Consider the following 27,973-nt stretch of genomic DNA (forward strand, 5'->3'; position numbering starts at 1 on the left):
TCATCGCTTATAATATCAATGATGTCCTGAACAAGAACAAGAACAAGCTAAATGAACCCGTAGCAACAGTCCTCAAAGAAGATGTTATTATTTTATTACGTTATAGAGGTCTCCATGGCAATCATATTACTACGCGTCCAAAATCTTGTGTAAATCGTTTCTACTCTTTTGTTAATGTCAAAGTTATTTTTCAAAACCCCCGGCGCATCAAATCCTTCTTCCCATACAAGGACCGTCTCAACCGATCACAATTATCCAAAGTCATTTATAAAGCTAGTTGCTGAGACTGCAATGATCTTTACTTTGGGAAAACGAAGCGAAGACTTCATGACCGGAAAACGGAACATTTCAAGGCCCTCTTGACACATGATCACTCTTCTGCTATTGCTGATCACGTTAAAACAACTGGTCACAATATCAAATGGGACCATTTTGACATTTTAGCGTCCGGCAAGACTGACTACCATTGTAACGTTAAGGAGACCTTGTTTATTGAGGAGTTGCAGCCAGCATTGACTGCCAATGTCAGCAGTGAAAAGCTTTTACTTTATTAGGAAAGCTTTTACATTGTGTCACTTTACAGACAGTTTCCGTCTACCATTGATACAGTAAAAATAACTTTCAAAAATATTTTAACCGTTATACTTTTGAAAATATATGTTGACTGGCATACGAAACGTCAAGTTCATAAAATGCATGCTTTTAAAATGTTTATCACCGCTGTTTGTTTTATATTTTTAATCAAGCTACATGGTCGAAGATCAAGAGTTTATAGAATTATTCATTTTCTTCAAACCTGGCTATTTTACCGAAAAGAACTGAAGGTTTCTACATTTCAATATTCTCAGGTTAGAACAACAAAAATACTAAACTGAACGCTTAATAGCCGGGTTACGTTTTGAGGTTGTGCAATTGGGTAGCAGTAGTTTAGAGCAGACTTGTATTGTCATCACCTGCTTAAAATTAAAATGCGTCAATTTCACGCTCCTCAATATCGCATAAGTGGAGGCAAAATTGTCAATTTTTTATACTTAACCAAATGATCTCTTTGCAGGGTGACTGTTTTCCATTGCTGAGCTGCTTGTAAGACCCACTCACCAGGAACTGAAGTTTCCTATTGGCAAGGTAGGTTAAAGACACACTGAATTTTTACTGACAATTGTTATTGTGCGTATATCCTGTTTAGTGGCGAAAAAAACATCAAGAAAAAATAAAAATGGCCAATACTATAATGAGAACTTTTCAAAATCATTATATTTAAGTGCACAGTCAGCAAAGGAAATTTTGTAAACAATTCTCGGTGAATACAGTCACCTCTATATTTTAAAGCAAATTTAGTTTTAACTAGAAGACAGTTTTATTTTGGGTGGAAAAGACAGTCTTCGAGGCAATAGACTCAAGGTTTTCCGAAAGAGAGACAGCAACCGGATAACAGTAAAAACCTATTATTCAGGGCCACCACAATATAATAGTCGACACTGAACAGAGAGTTAGTAATTCGCCTAAGTAAAATTAGAGCCTTTGATATCCCTGAATAACTTTTAACTTCTAAGGCAGCTGAAAGGAAGTGCTAAAGGAAAAGAAATTTCGAATATTTTCCTTTTTTTTAATAAAATAGTCCATCGGCAGAATAGTTATGCCCCGAAATCCGTTTTGTACGAGCAAAGTAAACCGGTCTACGTTTGGCTAAAGCTTCACGGCGTTCAGTCAGCAAACGTTCTTACAGTTCAGTCACAAATAAAGAAAATAATTTAATAATTAAGAAGAATTTAATTTGGTGAGGACGAGTATTCAAAGAGTAAACGTATGCTTCATTCTAGGCTAATATTGTTTTAAAAACCAAAACGAACGATTTTTTAAAGACGAAAAGCATCAAGAAGATCAAGCAGTGACGAATGTTCGTCGGCGTAGCTTAAGAAGTCTTAACTTCTGGCATGATATTTTAGATGTCAGTAAAAAAGGGAATTCGGTGAGGTTGAGAATTATTGAGAAGAGACGTGTGCTACCTTAACAGCGAATATTTAGACCGAACCTTAGCGCAATTTCCGAAGAAGGCTGTTGCCTTCTCTAAAACAAATGAATAAGAACATGAGCTGGTCATCACCATAACAAGTGAAATCATTTGCGAAGCAACACAACAAATGCTTTGCCAAGAAGTTTCTCATTGCAAATCTGTAGAACGTTAAGTTTAAGTACTGTTTTAACACCAACAGAAAAAGGTGTTGTGCGGGAAATGTTTTCAGTCTCTAATTGTTACATTCGCTCTTTGAATGATTTTTCTTTGAATGTTTTTATGGAGTTTCTAGCGAGTTGACAACAAATAATACTCTGCAGAAAAGATAGAAACTCTTTTGTTTTCAGATCAAGAAGCAAAATAAAAATGGTATTAAACTTATCTAGATGCCATCATATTATTTTCTCGTTACTTTTTGGTGCAATGCACGTTTTCTAGACAGTCCAAGATGGAAACTCACCAACATTATTTAAGTCAATAGTTATTTAGCGTCATAGAATTTTAACACTTAGTTTTCAATTACATTTGTCATTTTTCCGGTGGGCCAATATTATATCTCTTTGTGAAGTTTGACTGGTTTTCATTTACACTGAGACTACTTACCAGGATCTAAAGTTTCCTATCAAGGTGGGTTGAAGTCTATGCCAAAATAGATGATAATGTCCACTCTCACTTAAAACAGATTAATTTTTGTTAGAACTTCTGTCACCTTCTGTTATTCTAGATGGCTCTTTTCTTACATAAAATATTGTGTAAAAACAAAAATTGAAAACTTAAGAATGAATAATGGTCAGACCAAAATAAGTAATGTAAAAATGCCAGATGAGATCTGTAATGTACAATTGCCTTTGATTAAGGTTCTATGTTGTCCATGTCTGTGTGTGGTATTCATTTTCTAACAAGGACAGTGTCCTGGCTGATTACAGTACATGCATATGAAGTTTTTTTGTTGTAACTTGCATGAGATCTTATTGCCGAATGTCACCAAATGTACATAATTTTATCAATTGGATCTAAAAATTCTACAGAACAAAAGAGAACCAGTATTTTGACGGGAGAAGTACAGGATCACAAAGACGGAAGAGGATTACAGTTCATGAAATTTGATCAAAATGTGTCAAGATGTCAAGAAATAAATACTGCCTTGTAAAGTTTGTATATAGCCATACGTGTACGTATTAAAACATGATGACATATCAGCCAGGTAGTGTCCCATGTCATAAGAGTGCTGGAACATTTTCCCGGCTCTTTGTTATTGAGCCTACTTATGAGGGAGATAAAGGAGGCCATATAGGACCCATGGTAATTGATATCAGTTATACAAATCATGTATGAGGGGCTTGCAGTGCAGGAAACTTAACATTGTTCAGTACACACACACACACACACATTGCCTTAAACATGAATTTTGGTTTGTTTGTTTGTTTGTTTTTTGTTCAGTTAAGGACAATGGTCCTGAGTCACTTTTATTCTTATTGTACGTTATTTCCAATATAGTTGAGTTTAATTTCGGCACAATGATCTTTGGAACTTAAAGTCAGTGTTAACAAAAATTGTAGAAATTCAATTCAGACTCCTTTTTGAGTATAGAAAGTACATGTAAGTGGATGTGTGTAACAATGTGAATGGAAGGAAGTGGCACAAGTACAATCCAGAAGTTCCCTGGCCTGTCTTGCCCTTAGTTTGGGACTTAGATTCTTTTAAACAGAAATTTCCTGTGATTGTATCTTGTTGTACTGCAAATGTATGTATAAGAGAAGTCAAGTTACAAATGTATTTCTTTTGGTCGTAATGAAAATCTTTTCTCAGTGTTTGTTTTCTCACTTTTGAGGTGGTTTTACCCGCATAGCCTTTGCAGCTGGGAAAAAAAGTAGCATCTACGAAAACCACTGAGATCCTGGTCCATGCTTTTGTGTCTTCCAAACTCGACCACTGCAACTCTCTTTTGTACAATGTACCGAAGTGTGCTTTAAAAAAGCTCCAGTCTGTTCAGAACGCCGCTGCCCGACTTATCACCTGTTCCCGAAAGTACGACCACATCACTCCAATACTGAAAGAATTACACTGGCTTCCTATTTCTGAACGCATTAAATTCAAGATTATGTTACTTACCTTTAAGGCTCTTCATCAACAATCTCCTGTCTACATTCAAGATCTAGTAGCGTACTACCAACCTTCCAGAATCCTCCGATCATCACACTTATTACTTCTTAACCCCACAAATTTTCACCTGAAGACATATGGTTCTCGAGCTTTTGCTGTTTCCGCTCCTGAACTCTGGAACAGTCTACCTGTTTCTATCCGCTCATGTGACAATCTAAGTTCTTTTAAATCTAAACTCAAAACTCATCTTTTTAAGAAAACTTATTATTCTTAGCGATTTTTACTTTCTATTATTTTCTTAAATGCACATTTTTAATTATTAAGATTAGTACAGATCATTTTGGCGAATTGTACAGCGCCTAGAGCAGGCATGGATAGGCGCTATATAAATATTTATTTATTATTATTATCTCTTTGTGTTCCTTTAGGAGAGAAGTCTAGTCTTACTTTATGCTTGTATCAGTTTTTCTCACTGGAGTAAATGGCCTTAAAATAATTTCAATGCTTAACATCGTTGGAAGAGGAGTTGAAGGTAATTCGTCCCTGTATTTGCAAAGATAGTTTTTTTCATCTAAAGGGCATGTTGAGAGGTTTAGGTTTTTAATTGTCTGGGTCCTGTTTTGAATAACAACCCATTGGCATTATAGACCTACAAAACTTGCAAGGCAAGGAGACCATTTTGTCATTGTTTGAGTGAGAGAGTTGAAATAATTGGGCTACAAAGTTAACATTTTGTATGGGAGCAATCGTGTACTAAAAAAATATCTTGTAATTGTGTAGGGTTTTGTTGCAATGTTTTAATCATTTATTACTGTATAATATACTTGAAAGGCACACAAAAATATACAATATCAATATATATGATAATTAACTCATTCGTTTTAGGTTAAACTCCAAGATTTATAAGCCTCTCAGTGGGGTCTAATAACATAGCAATTATTTCACAGTTGCATCATTGCAAAAAAAAAAAACAAAACAAAACAAAACAAAAGAGAAACAGTCGCATCGGTGGGTAGTTCAGTACAGCTAGTTAGCTAAATTTGGAAAGAATAATTTTGCCCTAATTTAGAAATGGGTGTGAGGTTTTGTGTTTCCAAAAGAGCTGCTAGAGACTCTTGATTTGTTTTCCTTCCACTCTTTTATCTAGACAGTATTTAAAAGACTTGGGTTCAGTTTCACTTGATGATTTCTCCTTTCCTTATCTTCATACATTCCCAATGCTTGGTCAGGAGAATGTAGTTTTTCATCGTAAAAGCTACTTGAGAATTTTCACTTATTCTCGTTGAAAGACTGCACTCTAAATGAAATGTAGATAAAGAATCATTTCGGCAACTTTTCCAGTTGTCATGGTGAAGAAGTGTGTTGGTATTGTTTTGAGCGTACATTTAGTAGAGGTCTTAGTGTCACAATTATAAAGAAATGAAAATCAGATAGGCCTGTGATTAAATCAAGAATTGAACGAGTTTTTAAGTTGCATGGCTGTTACGAAAATGGGTAGTATAGTTTTAATACAATTATTGATGATTGCTGATTTTAACATTGTATCCTAGTTGAAATAGAATGATTCTCGACAAAGCAAAGGTGTTCTCCCAAGTTCCCTCTCTACTTAGACTATTGTTTTGATTTCTCGAGAGTCAAGCTATGTCATTGTTTTTAGTTAACGCTGTGTGTGTTGATACTAAATATTATCAATTGGTAGAAGAGAACTTTTTTTTCCAGTGGAAATGTAAGTTGCGTTATTTTTTACCAGCAATTTGTTTTCAATGTAAATACACTTCTCTTTTTTACAATGTACAGAAATAAAGTATTTGAGAGTTACTTTTGGTGCTAGTCTCTAGTCTTGCATTTTCTCGCTAAAGTTCATGAAATTCCATCGAGAAGATTCAGAGCTACCTTAACTTTTCGAAAATTTAAAGTGGCTCTGAACCCATGAGACAGAATTTCTTTAAATTTTGCAAAAAGTTGCATCTAATATTCTTATCACAATTCCATTATAAAGATGGGGGTCACCGAGCTCTTTTTGAGTAATAAGCCTTTTAAAAAGCTAAAATTTAGTGTATTTTTAGAAACAGGTTATCATGTTTTATGGTAACCTATCATGCCATAAAAATTACCTTTGCTAGTTTACCAATGGCTGGGCATTTATGCCATACCTTTAGAGCGTTTTCACTCACGTGGCCAGCGGCCATGTAAATTTATTGGAACAATACAAAATGTTTACATTAGACAAAAGCTAAGTAAATCCCACCGCTTGCAACCTCGTTCCCAGGGTCCTCTCTCTTCTTCCCTCGAGAAAGTACCCTGTTGCGGCTGGTCACGTTTCTGCTAGCTTTCGGCAGTTCCAGAAAAATGATTGGAGGGAGGGGCAGGACAGTTAAAGTTTGTCTCCACTTAGCTCACCTACTGAGACCAATAGGGAGTGAAATTTGTAACTTTGGCCGACCTCACAGCGAAGGCATTGACACATTCGATATTGGAGTGCACTGCATCAAAGTTCGGCCTAAAGGTTAGTTCTGCATTTGGCTGAATTTCCCCATCGATAGTTGGACGGTCCCTGGAATTTGTGGTGGTGAAAATAATTGGCAAAGAACTTGGAAATGACGACCACAACAATAAATGAACCGCGCGGTGAATTTAATTTCATTTTTCATTCCGCAAAATCACAACGTAGGTATTTACTCATTCGGTTAGAGTTAAATACGTCGTTTGTTCGCCTACAAAGGTAGTTTTGAATTTCATTGAGTTACTCCCATCGACAGTTTGACGGTCATTCCATTCTCTTGCGGCGAAAAAAAAATTACAAAGAACTTAACATCAACAACGACTGAGTGCTGGATACCTTGATTAAGCAGCTTATATTTTTCGATCGGCAAAATCACAACGGAGACATTGATGCCTTCGTGTAGAGTTTGATACGTCCGGTGTTTGGCAAAGAGACTAACTTTGAATTTGATTGAATTCATCCAGTTGCTGAGAGAAATTTTATGAAGAACTTGATAACAGCGACATCGGTCGCGCGTTTGCCAAATCCAACGGCTTTTGTTTTAAAACTGTTCTAGCGGTAAGTCCAATTTTCGGCCAAGAAACTAGCTTCTCCTTTAGCTGAATGCATCCCGTCGATAATTTGACGGTTACTTAATTCTTTTGCTGTGAAAAACCGATTAAACTAATCCGAAGCAGGTTGTTGAAGGTTTTTAACAAAGCAGTGAAAAATAAACAAAGTTCCCTCTCAGTTAGTATCTCATACTCATAGAAGTTCAGATCATAGCGACGAAGCATTAGTCAGGCAGTATCGCTGACAAACACACTTGCTTCACTTTCAAAATAAGCAGCGCAACATTCACCTCCCTAGACAGTATTGACAAAATTTAAGTTGAGGACCCACCCTCTGTGCGGCTATGGTTGGCATACGTAGACACGTGAGTTTACACGTGGGTTTACACTAGATAGTTAATACAACTAATAAACCTGTGGCCCTTGATAAGAATTATAAACGATTTATTATAAATATTTTAAAACCTAAATTAAACATCTAAAATTAAACCAATATAAGAACATGATTTAAAAACTAAGTTAAGAGGTAATTACTCGACATTGACAGTACTGTACTCAGTCTAAAAATAATTGTCTAAAGTAGTAATAGATGTCCAAGAGTAGCAATTAAATGTAGACATGATGATAGATGTGAATGCAGTCATAACACTACTGGAAAAAAGACCTGAAAAAATTTTCAGGCTTTGACCGGAATTCGAACCTATGATATTTGCGTTACCGATGCAATGCTCTCCCAACTGAGCTATCAAAACCACATGAGATCGGTTGTGAATGGTGGGTTAGCCCGTTATGTTCAGTGGACGTAATACTCGGCTCAAGTATGTGAAGTCCATAGTTATGGATGTCCAACAGTAGCAATTAAAAGTAGACAAAAAAACGGAAAAAAAAACCCTGTCCTTAAGCTGGCTTAATCTAAAATGTTTGTTTATATAACAAATTCTTAAAAGTATTAACAGTTCATTAATGTACTCAGGGTTCAGTGGTACCCATGATTCTTTTGTATGCAATTAGGCACCTTTATATCGGATTCCGTACAATATGGCACCCATCGTCAAGTGTTAAATAGATCTATAATGCTATGGCGTTGCTGGGCATCAAGGATAATACGAGCACAGCGCTTTTGTATTTAAATTGTCTTGGCTGCAGCAGCTTGTCCATGTTACGCCGCAATATAATATTTATCACCGCTATTTGTGCTATATTTTTAATCAAGCTTAACTACGATGGCCGCAGACCAGGAGTTTATCAGTGGCTTAATTAAAGCAATTTGATAAAGTACGCGTTTTGCTGTTGGTAAATAAGCCTTATAATTCTGTCAAGTATGCCTATACGCTTTGATATCGTCTTACATAAAGAATCAATATAGACATCGCAACTGAGTTGTTGGTCAGGTAAAAGGCCCATCAGCTCAATGTTTTCAACCCTTTCTAATTCACTGCCTTTAAGCTGAATCTCAAGATTGCGATCTTCTTTATTTAAACTTCTCCATAGGCGTGGTCCATCGATTAGTATTGTCTTCATCTCGGAGCAATTTTAAAACAGATAGATTGTTGACCATTTATCGACGATGGCGACCTCTCGGCCGAGAGTGTTCTTTAGCATAACCAGAAGAAGTAGTAAAGGACGTCTATAGGGGCGGTAACCAATCAGAAGGCAGTGCATATCATTAAAATTGGCTCTCGACCAATCAGATGGCAGTATTTTCGATTTGCATAAACAAGATGGCCGCCATTTTTCGCACATACCCAAATAAGGGCAACATGTCCAAATAAGGAGAATATGAGATCGAAGTTGTGACGTACATGTCCAAATAAGGCGATAGACAGGAAGTGAGTTTTAACAATTGATTTTTTATTGATTTTACAGGAAGTTACATTGGTGAGTAACCGTATGGAAACGATTTGAAAGTGTTCGTGTCTACGACGCGTTTGTCGAAGACGAGTCCGTAGCGTTTGATTCGTGTGATGACCTTGAGATGTTTGGTGGCTGGGTTTCTCCAGAAGAAGTTGGGGTTGACGACGGGGATGTTGCGTCGTTCACCGTCCTCGAGAGGTTGTTCGAGTTCGTCGAGGAGATTTTGTTCCATGACGTCGTAATTGAGTTGTTGAGATCCTCGTACATTGAGTGAGAAGCCTCGGACTTTGCAGCAGACTTTACCTTGGTGGGTTTTGTACCCGTAATTCTTGGGTCAAGCGGAGGTGAAAGTGGTAATGAAGTCGTCGTCGTCGAGCTCGTTGGTCATCTCTCCGAGGTAATCGCCTAGCGGGACATCGGCTTGACCTGGTTTGTGCGAGTAGATGACGGAATCGGTGTCAAAGTAGAGAACTTGGTACTTTAACAGTTCCAGGTAGCTGTATAATTTGAGTCGAGCCCAACAGGTGGTGAAAGCGGCGACGAAGATGTTGATTCGTCCGTTATCGGGTTGGTTGTCTTCGAGTTCGGTGTAGACGACTTCTAGGGCTTCGTCGTTGGTGATTCTGACTTGTTTTATGTCGTTGAAGTGATTGGAAACGAGGGCGAAGAGTTGTGCTGTGGGGTAGACGACTTGGGTGGTGGGTTTGTGTAGGTTTTCGCCGAACTTGCCCCAGAAGGAGTTGAGCATGAGTTTGGCGGTGGCTTTGCGTCCGGGGTTTTTTTGGATCATGGCCGGATCGAGAGCGATGCCTTCCTTCTGTTGGTATTGTTGCACGTACCGTGTCTTGTCTTGGGGGGTGTGACACCAGCTCGGGTAGCCAGCGGATTCCTGTTTGATTTTTAGCCAGGTATTCACGTAATCGGCGAAGAGTCCTGTACGGCGTTGTCTGGGTGGGAAATGGTAGACTTCGTGGATCTTGATGAGCGTGTATCCCATGGCAACGGCTTTCTGGATTTCGGGTGTGCACCAGGTCCCTCGTAGCGTGCGTTGCACGGCCGTGTGAGGGCATCGATGCGATTTCTCTAAGAGGGGTTTGGACATTTCGTCTTCCACGCACGATCGGCAGAGTGGGAAGGTGAGTTTTTTCTCGTGCTTAAAAGGTAGAACGGGATGGTAAAGTTCGTGAGGTGGTAGTATGTCCACTTTGGCCATGCCGAAGTAGTGATGGATGTCTTGGTCGTCGGGGTTGACGATGACTTGAGGGTGTCCTACGGGGTATTCGCTTCCCTTGTTGACCCAGGGGTAGAGCGACGTTACGTCGATGTACTTGATTTTCTCTCCTCGAGCCACGTCGGCCACGTGATGTAGTTTGACAGCGTTCGTGCGCCCTCCGAAGAAAGCTTCTCTGGGTTCGAGCGGTTCGACGATTTCGAACGTGTCTAGAAACTGGTTGAGATCAGGGTCGGTTTTGACTTCTAGGTTCCAGTCGCATTCCCACTTGACGCAGAGCTGGTAACCTTGACGACTGAGAAGGTCGTGTTTGCGGAGTGTGGACTCGTAGACTTCGTCTAGAGTGCGATCGGCGTGACAGATGGGATGTCTGTTTCGATTGGTTGGGAAACAGCGAGGACATCCGTGCCATAGACATCCGTGGAATTCGTAGACGGTTCGAGTGGTCGGATCGTATCCGTCCACGAGATGACCGTCCAGTCGGACTTCACCTCCGTTTCGCACGGTGCGTATGCGATCGCCATGATCCGTGCGTTGCAATGAGTGTTCTTGCCAGGCTAGCCATTTCAGGGCTTTGACGGACTGATTGGATCGGGCACCGTGCCATCCTCGTAGGGGTCTGGAGGCGATGGTGTTGAGCGGGACGAGTTTCTTGCGCCAGAACCGGTTGCATGCTGAGGCGATGGTGACGCATTTCTCCATGGGGTCAAAGTCGGCTTTTTGTTTGAATTCTTGCCGGAACTTTCGGCAGCCTGCTTTGAGGAGTTTGACGTCCGACTCGCAGTAGGCTTCCATTTCTTCCCGTAAGACGAAATGGTAGTCGTTGTCGACTTTCTCTTGGTACCACTGTTCGAACTCGGCTTTCTTTTTGGCGGACATGCCGTCGGGATCGTACATGTCTCGCGGTGGCATGGGACCTTCGTACGCTTGGTTTTCTAGGGTGTTGAATTTGTGCGGGAAGAATCCTTTGCGCAGTTCTTGGATTCCGAAGGTGACTGGAAAGTTGGCCAGCGGGAACGGGAGGAAGCACAGGGAATCTTTGAAAGTCAGTCTGTCGGATCTTAGGGACAGTATCTTGGTGCCGACGGTGATTTGGTCGGTGACTTCTCGATGGGTGGCGTAACAGTGTTGCAGGATGAACATCCCGTCGTAGCCTTTGAGATTGTGAAAGATTACGATGACGTCCCGTTCGTCATTGTCCTGGTCGACGGCGAGGTCTTCGAGTTGGTCGAACATGTCGGCGGTGCAGTCGGGGCCGTAGAAGGAGTAGCATGTCTCATTTTCGTCGTCTTCCAGGCAGAGTAGAATGGGTGTCTGATTCCCTTCGGCGTCGGTGATGGCTTCGTAGTCGCAGTACACTTGAAGGGGCGGGTCTCTGTCCACCCAGACGCACGTGTCTGGATCGTCTGGATCGGGTTCTTCGAAGGGTCGACCGTTGACTTTGTCGCGGGGGACGCGTTTCTTTTTGGGCTCGTCTTCGTCTTCGGGGATGCGTTGGATGTAACATCGGTGCGTCGGCAGATGGACTTGTTTTTCGCAGATGTGACATTCGCCCCATCTGCACTTGTGATCGATGGAAGGACGGCCACCTCCTCGTCCTGTCCTGCGTTTACATTCGTAGACGTGGCAACACTTCTCACACTTTTTGTAAGTGTTGCAGATGGAGGGGATGCTGAGACTCTGCCGTTGCAAGTGGTCGTTGTAGCATCTGTCTCCGAAGAATTGTCTGTGACACAAATGGCATGGTGAGGTGGGTTCGGGAAACTTGCCTGGAGCTAGGGGTCGTTTTTTCTCGATGAAATCGGGGCAGTCTTTTCGTTTGCAGGCGGGACACCATTTACCGAGGCAGGAATGATGTTTGAAGTCCTCGTGATCGTAGCCTCGATTGCATTCGTCGCAGAAGTAGGAATTGTTGAGGAATCCCTTGAACGAATTGCATCCGTCGTAGTGATCGCCTTCTTTGATGAGACGAATGATCTTGGTCGAGGGTTCGGGTCCCGCGTAGATGACCATGTGGGGTGGGTCGATGGACATGACTTTGAGCTGGTAGCCAGGTAACGCGGCCTGAAACTTTTGCAGTTCGGGAATGCCGCAAGGTCCTTCGGGAACGTTGGCTCGACGGTGGAGGTCTTTGGCCAATCGCTCTTGGACAGGATAACCCTGTTTGAGATTGTGGTAATCTTGGTCACGCGAATTCTCGTTCGCGTCAACCCGGGCTTTCATGGTGACGATGGCGCGAGCGCAGCAGAGATTATCTTCGTTTTGGATGGTCACGCGCGACCGTTTGACGATGTTCCGCACGGCGGCGCAACTCGGTTTGTATCGTTTTTTTCCACTGCCACGACCTGGGGTACGTATGGAAGTGGTTTCCATGGTAAACGTGTCGTCGGGGGTGAATTCTTCGTTGGAGTTGAGTTTGGCCGCGAGAGACTGGAGATAAGTGTCTAGTCTTTCACTCCCTGCTTCGAATTCTCGCACGGTGAAGGTGGTGGATTGAAAGGCGTGCGTGAAGGCACGGGACTGCATGGTGAAATGAACCGTGGAGTCGGGTGTCAGGGTAGGATCCTGAGCGATTTGTTGCTCGATGGATCGTTGAAGGGCCCGAGTCAATTCTTGACCTAGATTCTCCTCGCGAGTCACGTCTTTGTGTTGTCTGAGCGTGGCTTCGAATCGTTGTTTGTTGAGGACGTTTCGCCAGTGACGTCGAGCGCCTATGGGTCTTAATTCGAATTCTAGAGGTGGTCTTGCACCACCTCCGGTTTGGATCATCGCTCGGTCGTCGTCATCGTCGTCGGAGGGGAAGGCTTCGTCGTAGGTCCGTCTGTTCTGTAAAAGACAACAAACACAACGTTTTTTAATTAGTCAGTTTTTATTGTCAGGTCTCCAAAAAGTAGCCGACAACATCGCTTTTTATTTTCTAAGTCATATAACGCGTTCCTGAAACTATTTCCTATATAGAAACTCCTTTTCTCGCCACGCTTGTTGATACAATGTCCATATATTTCATAATCCGCGTTACAATTACAGAAGTTTGGGCGGCATTTAGGCGGTCGTATTTCTATGTGTCCGTAAAACCATTGTCTTTTCAGTTGGTCATATTTCGAGATTTCTCTGTGAAGGTTTCTCATTTGATCATTGTTCCTTCTATCGCGTATGCTTTGCCAAGTTGCTAAGTCAAGTACGTAACGCTTTAGTTCTTCCGGTAGCCAATCCCAGTAACTCTATGAAAAAGATTAGGGTTAGAGTTCTAAAGATTACTTTCTTACATAGGGTACACGTCATACTCACTGCTTCATATTGATCCATAAGTTGGTTCATCTCTTCATCGGTCACTGATTCATATTGATCCATCTGTTGGTTCATCTCCTCGTCGGTCAGCTCTTGTGCCATGATTTTTTTCCAGCGCTCGATACAAGTCAAAAACTCAGAGTGACTTGAACGGTTCGAACCGATCTTTTTTATACCTACGGTATAGGGGGGTATAGGGAGGTATAGGGGGTAACCCCCACTCGACCCGCCCCAAGTCTCCGACTGAGAGAGGTATAGGGGGTAACCCCCACTCGACCCGCCCCAAGTCTCCGACTGAGAGAGGGATAGGGGGTAACCCCCACTCGACCCGCCCCCAGTCTCCGACCGAGTGGGGGTATACCCCCCCTATCCCCTGGGTCTGGTTAACACGTGACTTGGTCTCGATCTGTGATTGGTTGGACAGATCTTCATAAGGCGAATCCGCGCCGTCCCCGATCTTCACATGACTAGTTTCACGTGGAATGCTTCAATGTGGCTTACATGACGACATTGCGAAATCACCCAATTTTAAGTCAAAATGGCGGCGTTTTGTTGAGCGAGCGAGCGATGTGCATCATTTCAACGTCCTGAAGATGTTTTCGGAAGCGGACAACATTCCTAAAGGTATTTGAAGTAAATACGAATGTAATTTTACGGTTAGCAAGAAATTAGAAGCGAAAATTTTAGGTAAGTGAGCTTGCATGACCTTCGCCATGTGCTACTCAAATTCAAATTCAAATTCAAATTCCCTTCGGACCGCCGTTTTTCCGTTTGCAATCTCAAATAATTCTTGAATTATGTGTCTTGAATCGTTTTTGGGATCGTAGAGCTCAGGAACTTTGGAAAAAAGCTTCGTTTTGTTGAGTAAACACACTTTTCGAAAAGACGCGTAACTCGATTCGAGTTAATATTCAACTGGCTGTTGCCATGGTGACGGAAATGCGAGATTTTTTTTTTTTTTTTTTTTTTGTGAAGTTTAATTTATTTAAATTGTTTAAAAATTACTACTAGCTTCCATGAAGGAAAACTTTTTTTTCTAGAGAGTATTTTTTATGCTCTTTTAAATGAGATATAGTAGATATAGAGATATAGAGATATATAGATATATAGATATATAGATATATAGAGATATAGAGATATAGAGATATAGAGAGATATAGTAGATAGATAGAGCACGATTATTCTCCACGCCCATTTTAGAACTTGTATGAGCGTCCATTACGGAAGACCATGCCTGCCCGCTCCGCTGAAGCATTGAAACGACAGAGAGTAAGAAGAAGAGAGTTCGTGCGAGAGTGGAAGAAAAGAAATCCGGAGAAAGTTCGCGAGCAGAAGAGACGGTATCGTGCACGAAAACGGGGCGAGATACACGACAAGGTGCGCGACGCGTTGAATCGTTATAGGGAACGCAAACGTCGCTCCCGTTTACCTGCAACACGACAGTGGGAAGAGCATGATTACGATCCGGATGAAATTCTTCGGGGTTTGTTTGGAGGTCGGGTTGAGCTGAGGGATTTCAGGGGAACACTAACGCCATCCAACACCACGACCATCGCCGCTAAGAGCACGATCACCATTACCACTGCAACACTACCACCAACCAAAACCACTACAACCGCCATTACCACTGCAACACTACCGCCACTATCGACATTACCACAAAGGAACACCACTATCACCGCCGCTAAGAGCACTACCACCATTACCACTGCAACACTACCACCAACCAAAACTAGTACCACCATTACCACTGCAGCACCACAGGCATTACCCCCACCGCAACGCCGTGGGAGGGTGGTGTCTTATTTCCCCACCGCCGCTAAGAGCACGACCACCGCCGCTAAGAGCACTACCACCGCCGCTAAGAGCACTACCACCAATACCACTGCAGCACCACAGGCATTACCCCCACCGCAACGCCGTGGGAGGCGGTTGTCTTATTCCTCCTCCTCTGACTCTGACTCTGAGCCTGATGAAGGGTTGGTAGCAGAGTTAGAACGCATGTTAGCGGAACCCGAGGATCCTGTAAAACGGAGACTTTCGGAAATCAGGAAAAACAGGAGAGTCGCAGAAGAAAACCGACTGAAACGAGTACGAAAAGAACAAGAAATGGAAAAGATGATCGTGGAAATAGCTAGTGAGCTTGACGAGATGTCATCCATGCTTCATGACATGGGACGCTGGTTCGCGCAGTTTGAACGCGAGGATACAGTAGAACAGAACCGTTGCCATTTCTCAGTCACCGTCGAACTTATGGATCAATTGGAACATTATTTATTTTCGTCTTAAAGAAAAAAAGAGACTCTTTTTTGAAAAACAACAAAGCGTGTGTAACTTTAATTACAACAACAACAATAAAAGGTTTTACAATTTCCAACGTTTCTTGGTCTGCATGATTTTCTTAACAATGCGTTCTGTCATGGTTTTACGTCCGGGTAATTTGTCGATGGCCTGGATCATCTTGGTGTCGGCATCCCATTTGTCCTGTAAGTTCTTGGCCCTGGAATAGTCAATGTCGTGTTGTTTGGCTAGTCGGTCCAGACGGTTGATCCCGGGGTCTCCACGCGCCAGACGTTTCTTCAGTTTGGTACCAGGTCCCATGTACTGATAACCGGGCCAATGAAACTCGATCCCAGTCTTGGCCAACCATTTTTGGATGTCGATCCCATACCCTCGTTGACGTCGACGTCGGGTACTTCTCCTCGGGGGTGGAGGTGCCTTTTTCCTCGTCTTAATCCGAGTCATAGTCCAGTCCCCTTCTCCAGGGGTCTTCGAAATCTTCCCACCCTGCTTGTAACTTTTCTGCGGCTGACGGTTTGGCCTTCTTGTACTTCTTTGACTTGCCTTTGGGACTGTAACCACCGTCGTCGTAGTCGATACCGAGTGATTTCAGTACACGTCTGGCTCTATCGGAGATGGGTGCTTTTTTCTTGGACGATAGGGGAGTTTTACCTAGCGTGACCTGTTCGAATGGACTGAAGGGTTTGGGGGTTTTCTTCTCCTTTTTAAAACCTGACGTGGAGGGTATGGGGGTTTTCAGCTCCTTTTTCAGTCCTGTCGTAGAAAGGGGTTGTGGCGGGATGATCACGGGGGCTGCGGCTGGTTGGTTGACTCCCTTGAGGATCTGTTTCAACAGAGTTTCGACGGGTGCGTCGACCATGCCTTCGGGTTCTGTCGTTCCCTGGTACGAGATGGGACCGCTTTTACCCGTCCGTATACGTTTCACCACTTTCCCTTCCTCGGAGGCGATGGGTTTGGTCATCTTGACGGCCATGCTGTCGGGGATGCGTTTGTCGTTCAGGATGAGATGTTCTTCGGCGGCCAGACGTCCGGCTTTGTTCAACAAGGCATTCTGGCTGATCTTACCCTTGTAATAATCTTGCAGACGATTGAATTCTTGAACGGGCACCATCATGACTTCGTTCATACCTTCTGACTCAAGGTCGTGTCAGGAAACTCGGACAATTCTCTCAAGGCCGTCTCGTAACAGTCTTGCCAGTACCGTATGGATTCGTCTTTCTTTTCCAACTCGAGTTCGAGACTTCGAACGGTTCGCTTGCCTTTACCGCACTCCCTGCACAACTCGATGCACCCACCGGGCGGCGTGGTATCTCGTTTCGTTTGACAGGTTTGGCAGAAGTCACCGAACTTTAAAGCCATGTATTCTTGATACAGGTCGTGGTACCTCTTGTTCAAGTACTCGTACGAGTCTTTCCATCGGGCTTCGCGACGATTGGCGTCTTGCAACAACTGCACGAGTTTAGGAATGGTATTGTGGGACTCGTCTTCTCTCGGTGGGAAATTGGGTATGACGTCGATCCCCTCCAGCGGGTAACCGTCCTCACTGCGTCCTTTCACCGTACACAACATGCTTTGAAACAACCGTGCAAACCGCTCCAGAACCCCGCTCCGTTTTGGGTGAGGAGATGTTCTCTTCGACGCTTGAGAGAGTTTTTGCGTCTACCCACTTCGCGCAGAACCCTTTTATGTCTTTTCAGTTTCCCATAAGTCGTTGCGTTGATGGGGATCCTCTTTTTCAGCAAATTGAGAACCATGTCGCTGATGGCGTTGATCTGATCTTTGTCGGCGAATTGCAACATCCGTTGACGTTTGTTCCGATTGGCTTCTTTCAGGACGCGCGTCAGGAAAGGACGTTGTCGTCGTAACCGCTTCATCGTGGACTTATGCGTACGAGTGGATTGGTGTACTCTTTTTATTACATGATGCAGCAACCTGGGTTTCGTTTCCCGTAACCTTTGTGAACAACCCAACTGTTGAAACCTCGGGTACCTCCACGTCTCTTATACTCTTGGTACTCGCGTTTGCGACTGGCCACCCCACGTTTGGCCTTTTGATGATCGACGGGTTTCCTGATGGCGTTTATCATATCCTTGGTGACCCTGAATCCCTGCTTGAAGTCCACGAGGATGGGAGCCACACCTCCCTTTTGAGTCTTTCTCCTCTTTTTGGTACGCGACGAGGCTTTTCTCTTAGCCATCCTTCCAACGTGCAGTCTCTTTTTTGTCTGAGTCCGAGTGGATGAGTCACATCTTTATACTTTTACCTAGCATTTTGAAAATCTGAGGTAAATTGAGCTTCGGAGAAATTTTGTTCGAGGCCCGTGCGACTCTCTTTGATTTTGATAGACCTCTAAGACTTTTGCTGAGACCTTTATGATACACGTATCCAACCATTCCACCTCTCTGTATCGTTCTTCGTCTCCTCTTCCTCCGTGCTCGCATGGTGTCGAGTGAGGTGTACGACGGCTAGTCTCGTCCTTTTATTTTCACATGATGGAGCATCGGAACTCTTCGCCCTTGTGTGGAATTTTTTCACCTCGTCTCATTCGTTCCTGCATCCTTTTGGTATGCGCCCGTTCTTGTTTGGCTCTCAGGCTTTCTATGCCTTTGGTGATACCCCAAGCCGCCTTGGGTAAACCCGCCACCACAGTGCCGATCCCTTCTCCCCTTTGGTACCGTCTTCTTTTAGTGGTTTTAGCGGTTTTACGCCTTCTCGAAGACGCTTTCTTTCTCCTTGACCTCTTGGGCATGTTGGTTCTGAATGAAGAGGATGACCGCGATGTCGTTTTTTTTATAGCGGCACGTGACGAAATCGTAGGGCGTAGTCTCGAACGTATCGGTCGTACGTGGGAGATGTGAAATCCGTCACCACGTCGTCCAACGTTTGCATCTTGATCAAAAACCCATCCAATTCCTCCACGCCACCCAGAGCGTAGTTCCTGAGTTCTGTCAGCGTCTTTTCGTACGTCGTGTAAGCGAATTGGGCCATGTCCATCTTGAACGAATACTTCTTGAAATCGTTCCATCCTTTCAGTAAGGTGGCGAAAGCCGTCAATCCTACCACCGTGTACCCATCTTTCCACACGGATCCCAAGACGATACTCACGGCCACCGTCAGTAAGGCCAGTCCGTTGAGAATGGCGTTACACAACTTGTAGTAACCGAACATCTGCCTTCGACACCACCAATACTTGTGGTAGAAAGCGTACAAGACGTCCAAACGTTTCAGGGAATCCAAATCCACCACGGTGTTGAAAGGTTCATCCAATAAACAGACCGAAGTACTCATGACTCTTCTCTAACCAGTGCCAAACGTAGTCTGACTTTCTGTCGGGACGTTCGATCCTTTTAGCTTGTTGCTTGTATTCCCAGATCTCGTCCTTGAAGGCGGTTTCCACGGATTGGTTCAGGATGTCCTGGACTTGTCGGTAACTATCGCACTCGTCCGCGATCCGTTTCATGTCTTTGTGATCCATGCTGGTCGCATCCCAGTAAGAGCGAGAGCATCGGCATAGATGCAAAAAGTAGGGGAACCACTCGACTTCACTCCTCAACATCTTGATTCGAATGGTTTTTCATCGACGAGGGGGTCGTCTTTTCTTAAGTCTCACAAGTCTTCGGATCCCGCGACCCACGCCCACTCCCACACCACCAATGGCAGCGGTCGTTCCAGCTCGGATGCCTGTTTTCACGGCGCGACCACCCAACGCTTTGGCCAATCCCAAGGCAGCCCCTTTACCAATGGGTAACATCGCAGACAGGGCATTCGCAAGAGCACCGCCCCATTGCTTTCTCCTTTTCGGTCGACGACGGCGTCTTCTCATGGTTGTTCTCAGTTACGTACACTGGTCGAATTGCGTGTGACGGTAGGACGTTGTCCGTTTTTATAGGTAGTCGTGATCGTGTTGGTGGTCGTGATGCCCGCAATGCGACGACCCGCGGCCGTCTGTTGTTGTTGGCGTAAAATCTCTTCCAATTGTTGTTGCATCTGGGCTTGGTCGAGAACACGGTCTCCTCGCCTTCTTCTTCTTCCTCCTCGACCCGATCGAATCGACGAAGGCGGTGTGGAGTCACTACCACTTCCGCCTCCACGTCCTCCACCTCCGCCTCCGCCTCCGCCTCCACCTCCGCCTCCGCCTCTGCCTCTGCCTCTGCCTCTGCCTCTTCCACCGCCGCTACCACTAGCGCTACTTCGTCTGCGGCTTCCGGAATCACTGGAGGACGTCGGTGTATTTTGACGTGGGACGCGTCTCGGTCGTTTCCCTCCTCGAACGGCTCGTGCCAAAGGTGTGGACATTGTTATCCTGGGTGCCCCGACACCTGCCGTGACATTGGCGCGCGACACCGATCCAGCACTGCCGACACCCACCGTGACGTTGGTCTGCGGTGCACCCGAGCCAGCGGTGCCCACTCCGACGGGCGAGACACTGGGCAGGGGCGGTGTCGCCAGTGACGATCGCGGTGAAGGAGGAGTGTTCAGACTCGCACCCACACCCGCGGCAGGCGGAATCGGAGTACTCGTCCGAGCCGGTGTCCCCCAAGGCGAGTAATCTTCCAGAGCCGAGAAGTTGAAATCGTCACTACCATAAGAGCTCATTTTTATCCATGTACCTTTCTCTTTCTATCTTCTTCTCGGCGAGTTCTCGTTGTTTATGAACCAAATAATCGAAACCTTCACCGTTATATGCGTTTATGATGGACCGTACTTGACGGTAACTCTCGCATTCCGTGACCTGTCTCATCGGTTCGTAGTCCAGCTCGTGGGGATTCATGATGTATTTGAGCCTGTTTTTACACAGGTGAATGAATAGCGGAAACCACTCGACCTCGCTCCTCAACATGATGGGGTTGCAAACTGATGGCATCGGACGAATCCTTCGTCTTTTAACACATGGCTGAGGACACGTTGATCGTCCTGACTGGCTGGATGAAGATCCAATAGCATGTAACCGTAAGGTCGATCGGTGACCTTGCGAAACGTGTCCAACACCTCTTGCCATTGCGTGGGAAACGATTGCAGAAGTAAATTCCGTATCCCCAACTGATCCCGAGGGTTCTTGAAGGCCGCGATGTAATGCGCGTTTCTGGAAATGGTCTTGGCGAATTTTCCGTTGGGGAATAGATCCTGACACAGGTAGGTCACCGTGATGTTCCGATGATGCGAATGTTTGGTGAAGAGATCCAACACGCGCTTGTCGTTACCCCCCTCGTCCATCAGATCGTCCAGGACCAACACGCCCCCTCCGGGAAACCATCGGGGTAACTGTTCGCTGTCGGGGATGCCTTCGTAAAACTTGACTCCACCCTTCTTGAGCTTTTGGAAACCGTCTTGCCACGATCCGTAGCAGTAATGAATACTCTTCGGTGTCTGTTGGAACAAGTCGCCGTTCTCCAAGAGCAGTTTGGTCGTGAACACCGTCTTGCCGCACCCCGACGGACCCGCTATCAACAAACTCGACGGCGTGTGAAATTGAAACGCTTTGCGTTGTTCCATGATCATGAAATGGTCCATGGTCTCGAGACGTTCCGTTTTTATCCGAACAACTTGGCCAATGGGGTCTTGACGGCCGGGATGCGTTTCAACAGACCCAATAGGGTGACCTTACGATTGAAACAGATGGGTTTTTTCTTGGCCCGACTCCTGATCTTGGCCATGGCCCTCTTGGCAGCAGCTCTCTTGGGACGTCCTTTTTTCTTGGCAGGCGCCGATCTCTTTTTTCGAGGTTTTTTCTTGGCGAATTTACTCAAATCTCCAAACTTGTCCTCGTACCAATGCCTCTTTTTCATTCTTCTTTTCCTATCTTCTTTCACGGAAAGCTTCGGCTTGGCGGGCGCGGCTCTCTTGGGTTTCCTACGCGTGGTCACCGTCGCTGGTAATGCACCGGTGTCCAGGACAGACGGCGGTTGAAATGACACTTGTCTTTTGGCGGGTTGAAGTATTTTCAGATTGAGCTGTCGTTTTGGCGGTTGGTTTTTCTTGAAATGAGCCTCACTGGGTTGAGGCGTCTTTCCGCCCGCTTTTCCATAGCGTTTTTCTAACCTGGCTATCACGTCGTCCAAATGTCTATGCCCTTGAAACTGAAGAGCCATGATGTGTCTTGTTTTGTCAGTAAATCCATAATGAACCATTTCATTTTCCGTCGCACCTTTTTATGCACTCGCAAAGTGATGGCGTAAGGACTTATTGCCGTAGCGAAGCACGTGCCAATAAGGGTAACACTTGTAATCTCGACTAGCGTTCGTTTGAAGTCTGGCTTTCATGCGCAAGTGGAACAGAACGTATCGAAGCCAATCATCTTTTTCCAGGTACAGTATGAATCGGACTCGACGGTAACTGTCGCAATCCAAAATGCGTTCCATGACCTGTCGAAGAGGATTGTCCGAGGACAATTTCGTACTCTCTTTTCGACACAGTTCTAGGAATCGCTGGAACCATCTGCCTTCACTACGCAACATCCTTTTCTCAAAAATGAACACTTTTTATTCGAACAGCTTACTTTATAACAAATGACGCACTCCTCGGGAGGAACCGCACGTGTCCTGGTGACACGGGGTTTTACAAATCTTGCGCCAGGCCAACTCGTCCACGATCAGACTTTCTACCATGTGTCCTACTTTACGATCGTTCTCCACAAACTCGTTTTTCTTAAAACGATTCAAGAACTCGTTCATGTCCCGACCTTCGGCTCGGTCGATCAGGAACATCAGGGCGTAACCGCCGCAACTCTGGCTGAACAGGGACTGCAGACTCTTGCCGTTGTGAATCTGGTAATTGAAATGACGATCCAACCATTCTTGGATCGGTTCGGCGGTTCCGTACGCGTCCAACGGTAGACCGTAACTGTCCAGGATCTCGCACTTGTTCTTGTCGGCCCACAAAGCGATCCAATGCACGCCCGGTTTGTCGTGAGGGTCCGTGTTCACGATGTAAGCGGTCGGTCCTTCTTGAGGGACTGTCCTGGGAAGCCGATCGCAAGGGACCGTGCCGTAAAAGACACAGCGTAGGGACGGATTCGTCCGGGCCAAATGATCCAATTGTATATTATTCAAGGCTACTTTCTCCATTTTTTCTTCTCATTGGTACACGTCGTAGATGACGACTCGGTTCTCGTTGATCTCCAGCAAATTCTCGAATTCGCCGTACAACAAGATAGTCAGGTTTTGTCCAGGATTGGCTCCGAAATCGATCACCAGACGCAGTTCACCTTCTTGCTTGGGGTTCAACACTGGACTGTCCAAACATCCATTGGCCGTGTTGTCAAATACAAACATGTTGCATCTCTTGCCGTCCCCCCAATCCACTTTTCGGACCATGTTTCCTTTTCCCCTGCACAACGCTCCTGAGGCTTGGAGGAATCTGTAGTAACCTCTCTGATCTTTACTGTCCCCATCGTGATCGAGCTCCAAGGTCTCGTAGGGGTATTCTTCACCTCTCACCAATTGTTTGATGGAAGCCAGACTGAATTTTCCGAAATTGAACGGATTGATGGTCACAGTTCCGTTGAAGGCAGTTTGTTTCATCAACAACACCACTAACCGATTAGGTAGCTTACTGTGGAAAGGATTGCTGCACTCGAAATGACGATTGTCGTTGGGATGCGAGTAAGTGCGAATTTCACCTCTCACCGTGGGGTAAGTGGCCACTCTTCCTCCTTTCAGGCTGGTCATGATCTCTCGGTACACCGAGGGAGTCACTCTCACTTGAGACAGGAACAATCTCACTTTCACGTCGGCTTCAGTCAGTCTCAGAGTATCAGTACCATGCCATCGGATGGTCCACAGGGCTGGGGCATTGAAGTACATGTCGATCTGGATCTGCACGCCAGGTAACAGTAATTTGCTGAGATGAAACACTTCCAGGAAAGGTTTGAACCTCAAAGTCACGGCTTCTCCGTCCAGAAACTGGGATCGTCCCTGGACCAAATTCTTGAGATCTTGGGTTAAAGCAGTATATTCAGCGTGAGGAGTAGTAAAATCCATCGCGTTGGCTGTCAATTCATCGGCATCTCCGTCGTCGGGTACACCGAGACAGTTGTACCATCCGCTGGGTGTTAGGATCGATTCACCGTCGTCTCGGTCGTGGTTCAACAGGGTCTCGATGTAGGCTTTGAGGTGGTAAGTATCCGTCTGGGGGCTGATGAGAGTCCCATTCAATCTCACATTGATCTGTTTGAAGAGGGTGTGGGCCAGATTGTTGGCGAGTCCCATGACATCCGCTGTCAACAGATTCGTCGCGTCACTTTTCTTAACGGTCAATTCCACTTCGAAGAAACTCTCGTTCAAGTCGATAAAGTCTTCTTGCGGATCGACTTGGAAGGTCACGGGGTTGATCCCCGTATTGAACGGGTTGATTCTCACCAACCGTCGAGACGACATGCTGACATCCGTGGGAGGGGTACTGAACATGTTCAGACGAGGGTTACGAACCCCCGCCGAACGGGCATGAGCCACGAGGTCCGTCATCGTCTACGTCGTCGTCGTCTTCGTCTCCTTCTCAGGGCCGACTGCACCCAACGATAGTTCGGGCGTTTTGATCGGGACGGGAAGATCGATCCGCCTTTATACGTTCGTCGTATCGGGATAAGTCTCACGCGCCTCGAGTAAATGGGATTCATACTCCAAAGAGGTCTTTTCTCACTTTTTTCGCCAACGCCCGTTTGATCTCTTGCGTCGCTTTACGTTTCACGGCCCGTGTCGCTCCTCTCTTGACCCCGGCGAGTCCACCTCTCCAATTGGGCTTTCCTCCCTTGCTGCCCGAATTTAAACCTTTCAGACCTTCCGTGGCCGTCTCGGTGATAAAGTCTCGGAGAATGCCGGGACCTCGTTTCTTGACACCTCTCTAAGCCATGCCGAATCCGTCTCCGGACTGCCTCATTTTATCGGGATGAAATCGTACCAACGTTCCACCGATCATTCTTTCTTAAAGTGTAACGTCACGATCGTATTGCCAGGTCCAAATCTCACCAGTTCTCCAATTGTCTCAGCCACTTGCACCTCTATTATGTCAATGACGTCTTTGCGCACGGGAATATATTGAATGTGGTAAGGCTCGAAATACTGAACACCCGCACCTGTTCTAATCAAGTTGACCTCTCTCAGTACATCCGTGACTTGATTTCCCACCACGCCACTTCTACACACGTCCGAGTAGACGAACAAGGAACGCGAACTGCTTCCCACCACCACCTCGAACGCTTTGTTCAGGTTTAGAAAACGCCAATTGCAAAAGATGCTGAGTTTTAAAAAATCTCCATTTCCTCCTGTATCTGTGATGACACCCCAAAAGACAGGTGATCCTTCCTTGTCGTGGACGTCCCCGACGACGCTAATGTCCGGAACGACATCGTCAAAAAGTTCGAACTGCAAGTTAGGTCCCAGATCGTAACCACTACTGTTCTTTTTGAGCCATCCCATTTTTAAAGCCAGTTCAACATTGACGTGGAACGCGGGGAAATGCGTGACAGGACGATAGGTGTTTTTGTTGTCCGTGACCAGTTCATCACCTTCCCACTTGAACTTGACGTAGCTTCTCTTCCCATCATTCGTGACATATTTGGCTCCCAATTTGGGTCCGGAGTTCTTGAAGATGCGTTGTCGCGTGAAAAAGGAGATCATGGATTTCATGAATCCGACACCGTCCACGTTGTAAAATACCTCTTTGAGGTCATCCGTGTCGAAGTAAGCTTCTCCAAACGAGTAAAAACTACTCGATTCTATGCGTCTCCATGAGAAGGAGGACAAGATGGTTTTATCCTCAGAAGCGGTGAAAGAAGGCAACGTCACGTGCGCATCCGGCATGGCGATGCTACTCATTCCCACTTTCCAACCTCCTTCTCCATTCAGGCGTAGGGGACGTGGTAACCTGATCTTGAAATGGTTCGCCTTGTTGTCCGGGAACTCGCTCTTACCACTGTGACTGGGTAAGCTGACGTAAAAATTACTCATCCTTTCTTGAAATGCAACGTGATCGTGGTCACGCCCGACGCAAAGTCCACCAGTCGTCCGTCGTTCTCAGATACCTGCGTCTCGACAATGTCCAAAAAGGTCGTGCGCACCGGTAGATATAGGATGTGTCTCGGTTGAAGGTCGATCACGTCCGGATCGTAACGCACTTGTTTCAACATGTCCGTGACTTGATTCCCCGTCACCATACTCTGTCCCACATTCGAATACACGAACAAGGAACGACGCTCGTGACCGAACGCTTCCTCGTAACTGCGATCCAGGTCCGTGAACACCCAATTGATGAAACAACTCAAATGTAAGGTGTCCGGGTCGATCTTGTAAAAGAGTTCGTCCCCGTCATTCTGTCCTATGACCAAGTCCGTGGCCGTGGGTACGACTTCCTTGGGAAATTCTTTCCTCAGGTGGGGTCCCAAGACGTAACCCGGTTGTCCGTTCTGTAATCTTCCCATCTTCACCCATTTCATCTTCTTGGCCAATTCGATGCCGATGTTCATTTGCGGGTAGACGCGTTTACCGTTGATCAGGAGGCTGAGGCACGTTCTCGAATTGTCCAGGACGCATTCTCCATGCTCGGCCCGATGCATGACCGTGTACAGCAATTCGGTGGGATCGTCGGGTTTGCTCTTTTTCTTGTACATCGTCACGTCGGCATCCGTTCTAGATCTCAACCTATGCAGGTATCGATCTCGTATCGCGTTCATCAACTCGGTACCGGTCCTCGGCGTGAATTCCAAATCGCTTTCTCGCGTCGCTGAAGAGACCCGGCTGTATAGGTTTATGGAGGCGTTCACCATGTCGATCCACCAGATTTCAAACAGAAGAGAATCTTTCAAGTCCATCTTACGCGTCGCGGACGGAAACGAGAGGTCGCTGATACCCACTTTCCATCCCGACTCTCTCAACTGCAACGGGTTCGGCAGACGGTTCTTGAAACTGTGGGCCTTGTTGTCCGGGAACTCGCTCGTGCTGGCATTGCTCATCAGTTGCACGTAAAAGTCGTCGACAGACTCATTCATACTTGAAGTGTAATGTCACCGACGTCACGCCCGAGGTAAAGTCCACCAGTCTTCCGTCGTTCTCGGCCAATTGCACCTCCACTATATCCAAGACGTTGCTGCGCACGGGTTTATATTGAATCTGAGTCGGTTCGTACGTCGTCTTGAGCGAGTCGTGGGGGACTTCTCTCAAGAGATCCGTGACTCGATTCCCCGTGATGGTGCTACGACCCACATTCGAATACAGGTACATGGGACTGCGAGGCGGAGGGAGGTCCGGATGAACGACGACTCCCCGATAGGTCTTGGCGTATTCCTCGTCCAAGTAACTGAAGCGCCAGTTGCAATAGGGACTGAGCTGTAACGACCCAGTGCTGAGCATACTCCAAAATTCGCGAGATCGATTGTCGCGATGGTCGGTCCAGTCTTTCTTGAAATCAGACGGGACTTTGTCGTTGGGAAAGATCTTGATCATATTCACGTCCAAGTGAACGGAGTAATACGATTCCTCGCGAATCAAACCCAACTTCTTGACCAGTTTAGAACCAAAATACACTCTGGGACGATGTCTGTCTCCGGACTCGTCGAGGAACGTGTCGGTGTTGTCGATAATCAAATCGTTCCCCTCCCATCGGAACACGGGGTAGTATTTTTTCCCGTCCGGTGCTCGTAGACTTTCACCCGCATGATCCATGTAATGATACAGGCGTTCGTGAAAACGATTGATGAGGTATTGCATGAGAGATCTGCCGCTCGTCACTTTGTGTCGGACGCGGTTCAGTTCCTTCCCGTAGACGTCAAATGTCACGGGGTATCGATAAGGACTCCACGTAATCCCGTCGTCTAGCAACCTGAACGTTTCAATCGTCCACTCCATACCGAACACGTAGTCGTCGTCGTCAAAGTCGTGCGCTTGAGGGACTGGTACTTGATGCGGTCGTGACGGAGGAATCGGGTAAGACACGCTCGCCAATCCCACTTTCCATTCCTTGTCGGATTCAAACAGGAGCGGATACGGCAGACGGTTCTTGAAACTGTGGGCCTTGTTGTCCGTGAACTCGCTCGTGCTGGCATTGCTCATCAACTGCACGTAAAAGTCTTTCATTTTTTCGTCTTGGGCTTTTGGGTCACGTACAAGCCTTTTTTATCCACCCAACTGTCGTACTTG

At 45.7% G+C, this 27,973-nt stretch overlaps 5 protein-coding genes across 5 annotated transcripts in view; 1 reads left to right on the plus strand and 4 right to left on the minus strand.

Annotated features, from left to right (window-relative positions):
- Nucleotides 1–27,973, minus strand: part of LOC149097955 (UBX domain-containing protein 8-like) — a 78,280-nt gene that overhangs the window by 14,812 nt on the left and 35,495 nt on the right. The window lies entirely within an intron of this gene.
- Nucleotides 14,654–15,921, plus strand: LOC149097957 (uncharacterized). Its single transcript, XM_089277312.1, has one exon. It carries the CDS (start codon nucleotides 14,775–14,777, stop codon nucleotides 15,831–15,833), a length of 1,059 nt encoding a protein of 352 aa, XP_089133438.1. The 5' UTR covers nucleotides 14,654–14,774; the 3' UTR covers nucleotides 15,834–15,921.
- LOC149097958 (uncharacterized) lies at nucleotides 18,338–20,976 on the minus strand. The gene has a single exon (XM_089277314.1). It carries the CDS (start codon nucleotides 20,439–20,441, stop codon nucleotides 19,677–19,679), a length of 765 nt encoding a protein of 254 aa, XP_089133440.1. The 5' UTR covers nucleotides 20,442–20,976; the 3' UTR covers nucleotides 18,338–19,676.
- On the minus strand, nucleotides 22,463–24,685 carry LOC149097959 (uncharacterized protein F54H12.2-like). The gene has a single exon (XM_089277310.1). The coding sequence runs from the start codon at nucleotides 24,305–24,307 to the stop codon at nucleotides 22,919–22,921; it is 1,389 nt and encodes a 462-aa protein (XP_089133436.1). The 5' UTR covers nucleotides 24,308–24,685; the 3' UTR covers nucleotides 22,463–22,918.
- On the minus strand, nucleotides 26,717–27,973 carry LOC149097960 (uncharacterized). Its single transcript, XM_089277311.1, has one exon. The coding sequence runs from the start codon at nucleotides 27,908–27,910 to the stop codon at nucleotides 26,819–26,821; it is 1,092 nt and encodes a 363-aa protein (XP_089133437.1). The 5' UTR covers nucleotides 27,911–27,973; the 3' UTR covers nucleotides 26,717–26,818.

The sequence above is a fragment of the Orbicella faveolata genome, unplaced genomic scaffold (genome assembly GCF_042242905.1).
Source record: "Orbicella faveolata isolate gen_17 unplaced genomic scaffold, um_ofav_v1 contig_46, whole genome shotgun sequence".
NCBI classification, from domain to species: Eukaryota; Metazoa; Cnidaria; class Anthozoa; order Scleractinia; family Merulinidae; genus Orbicella; species Orbicella faveolata.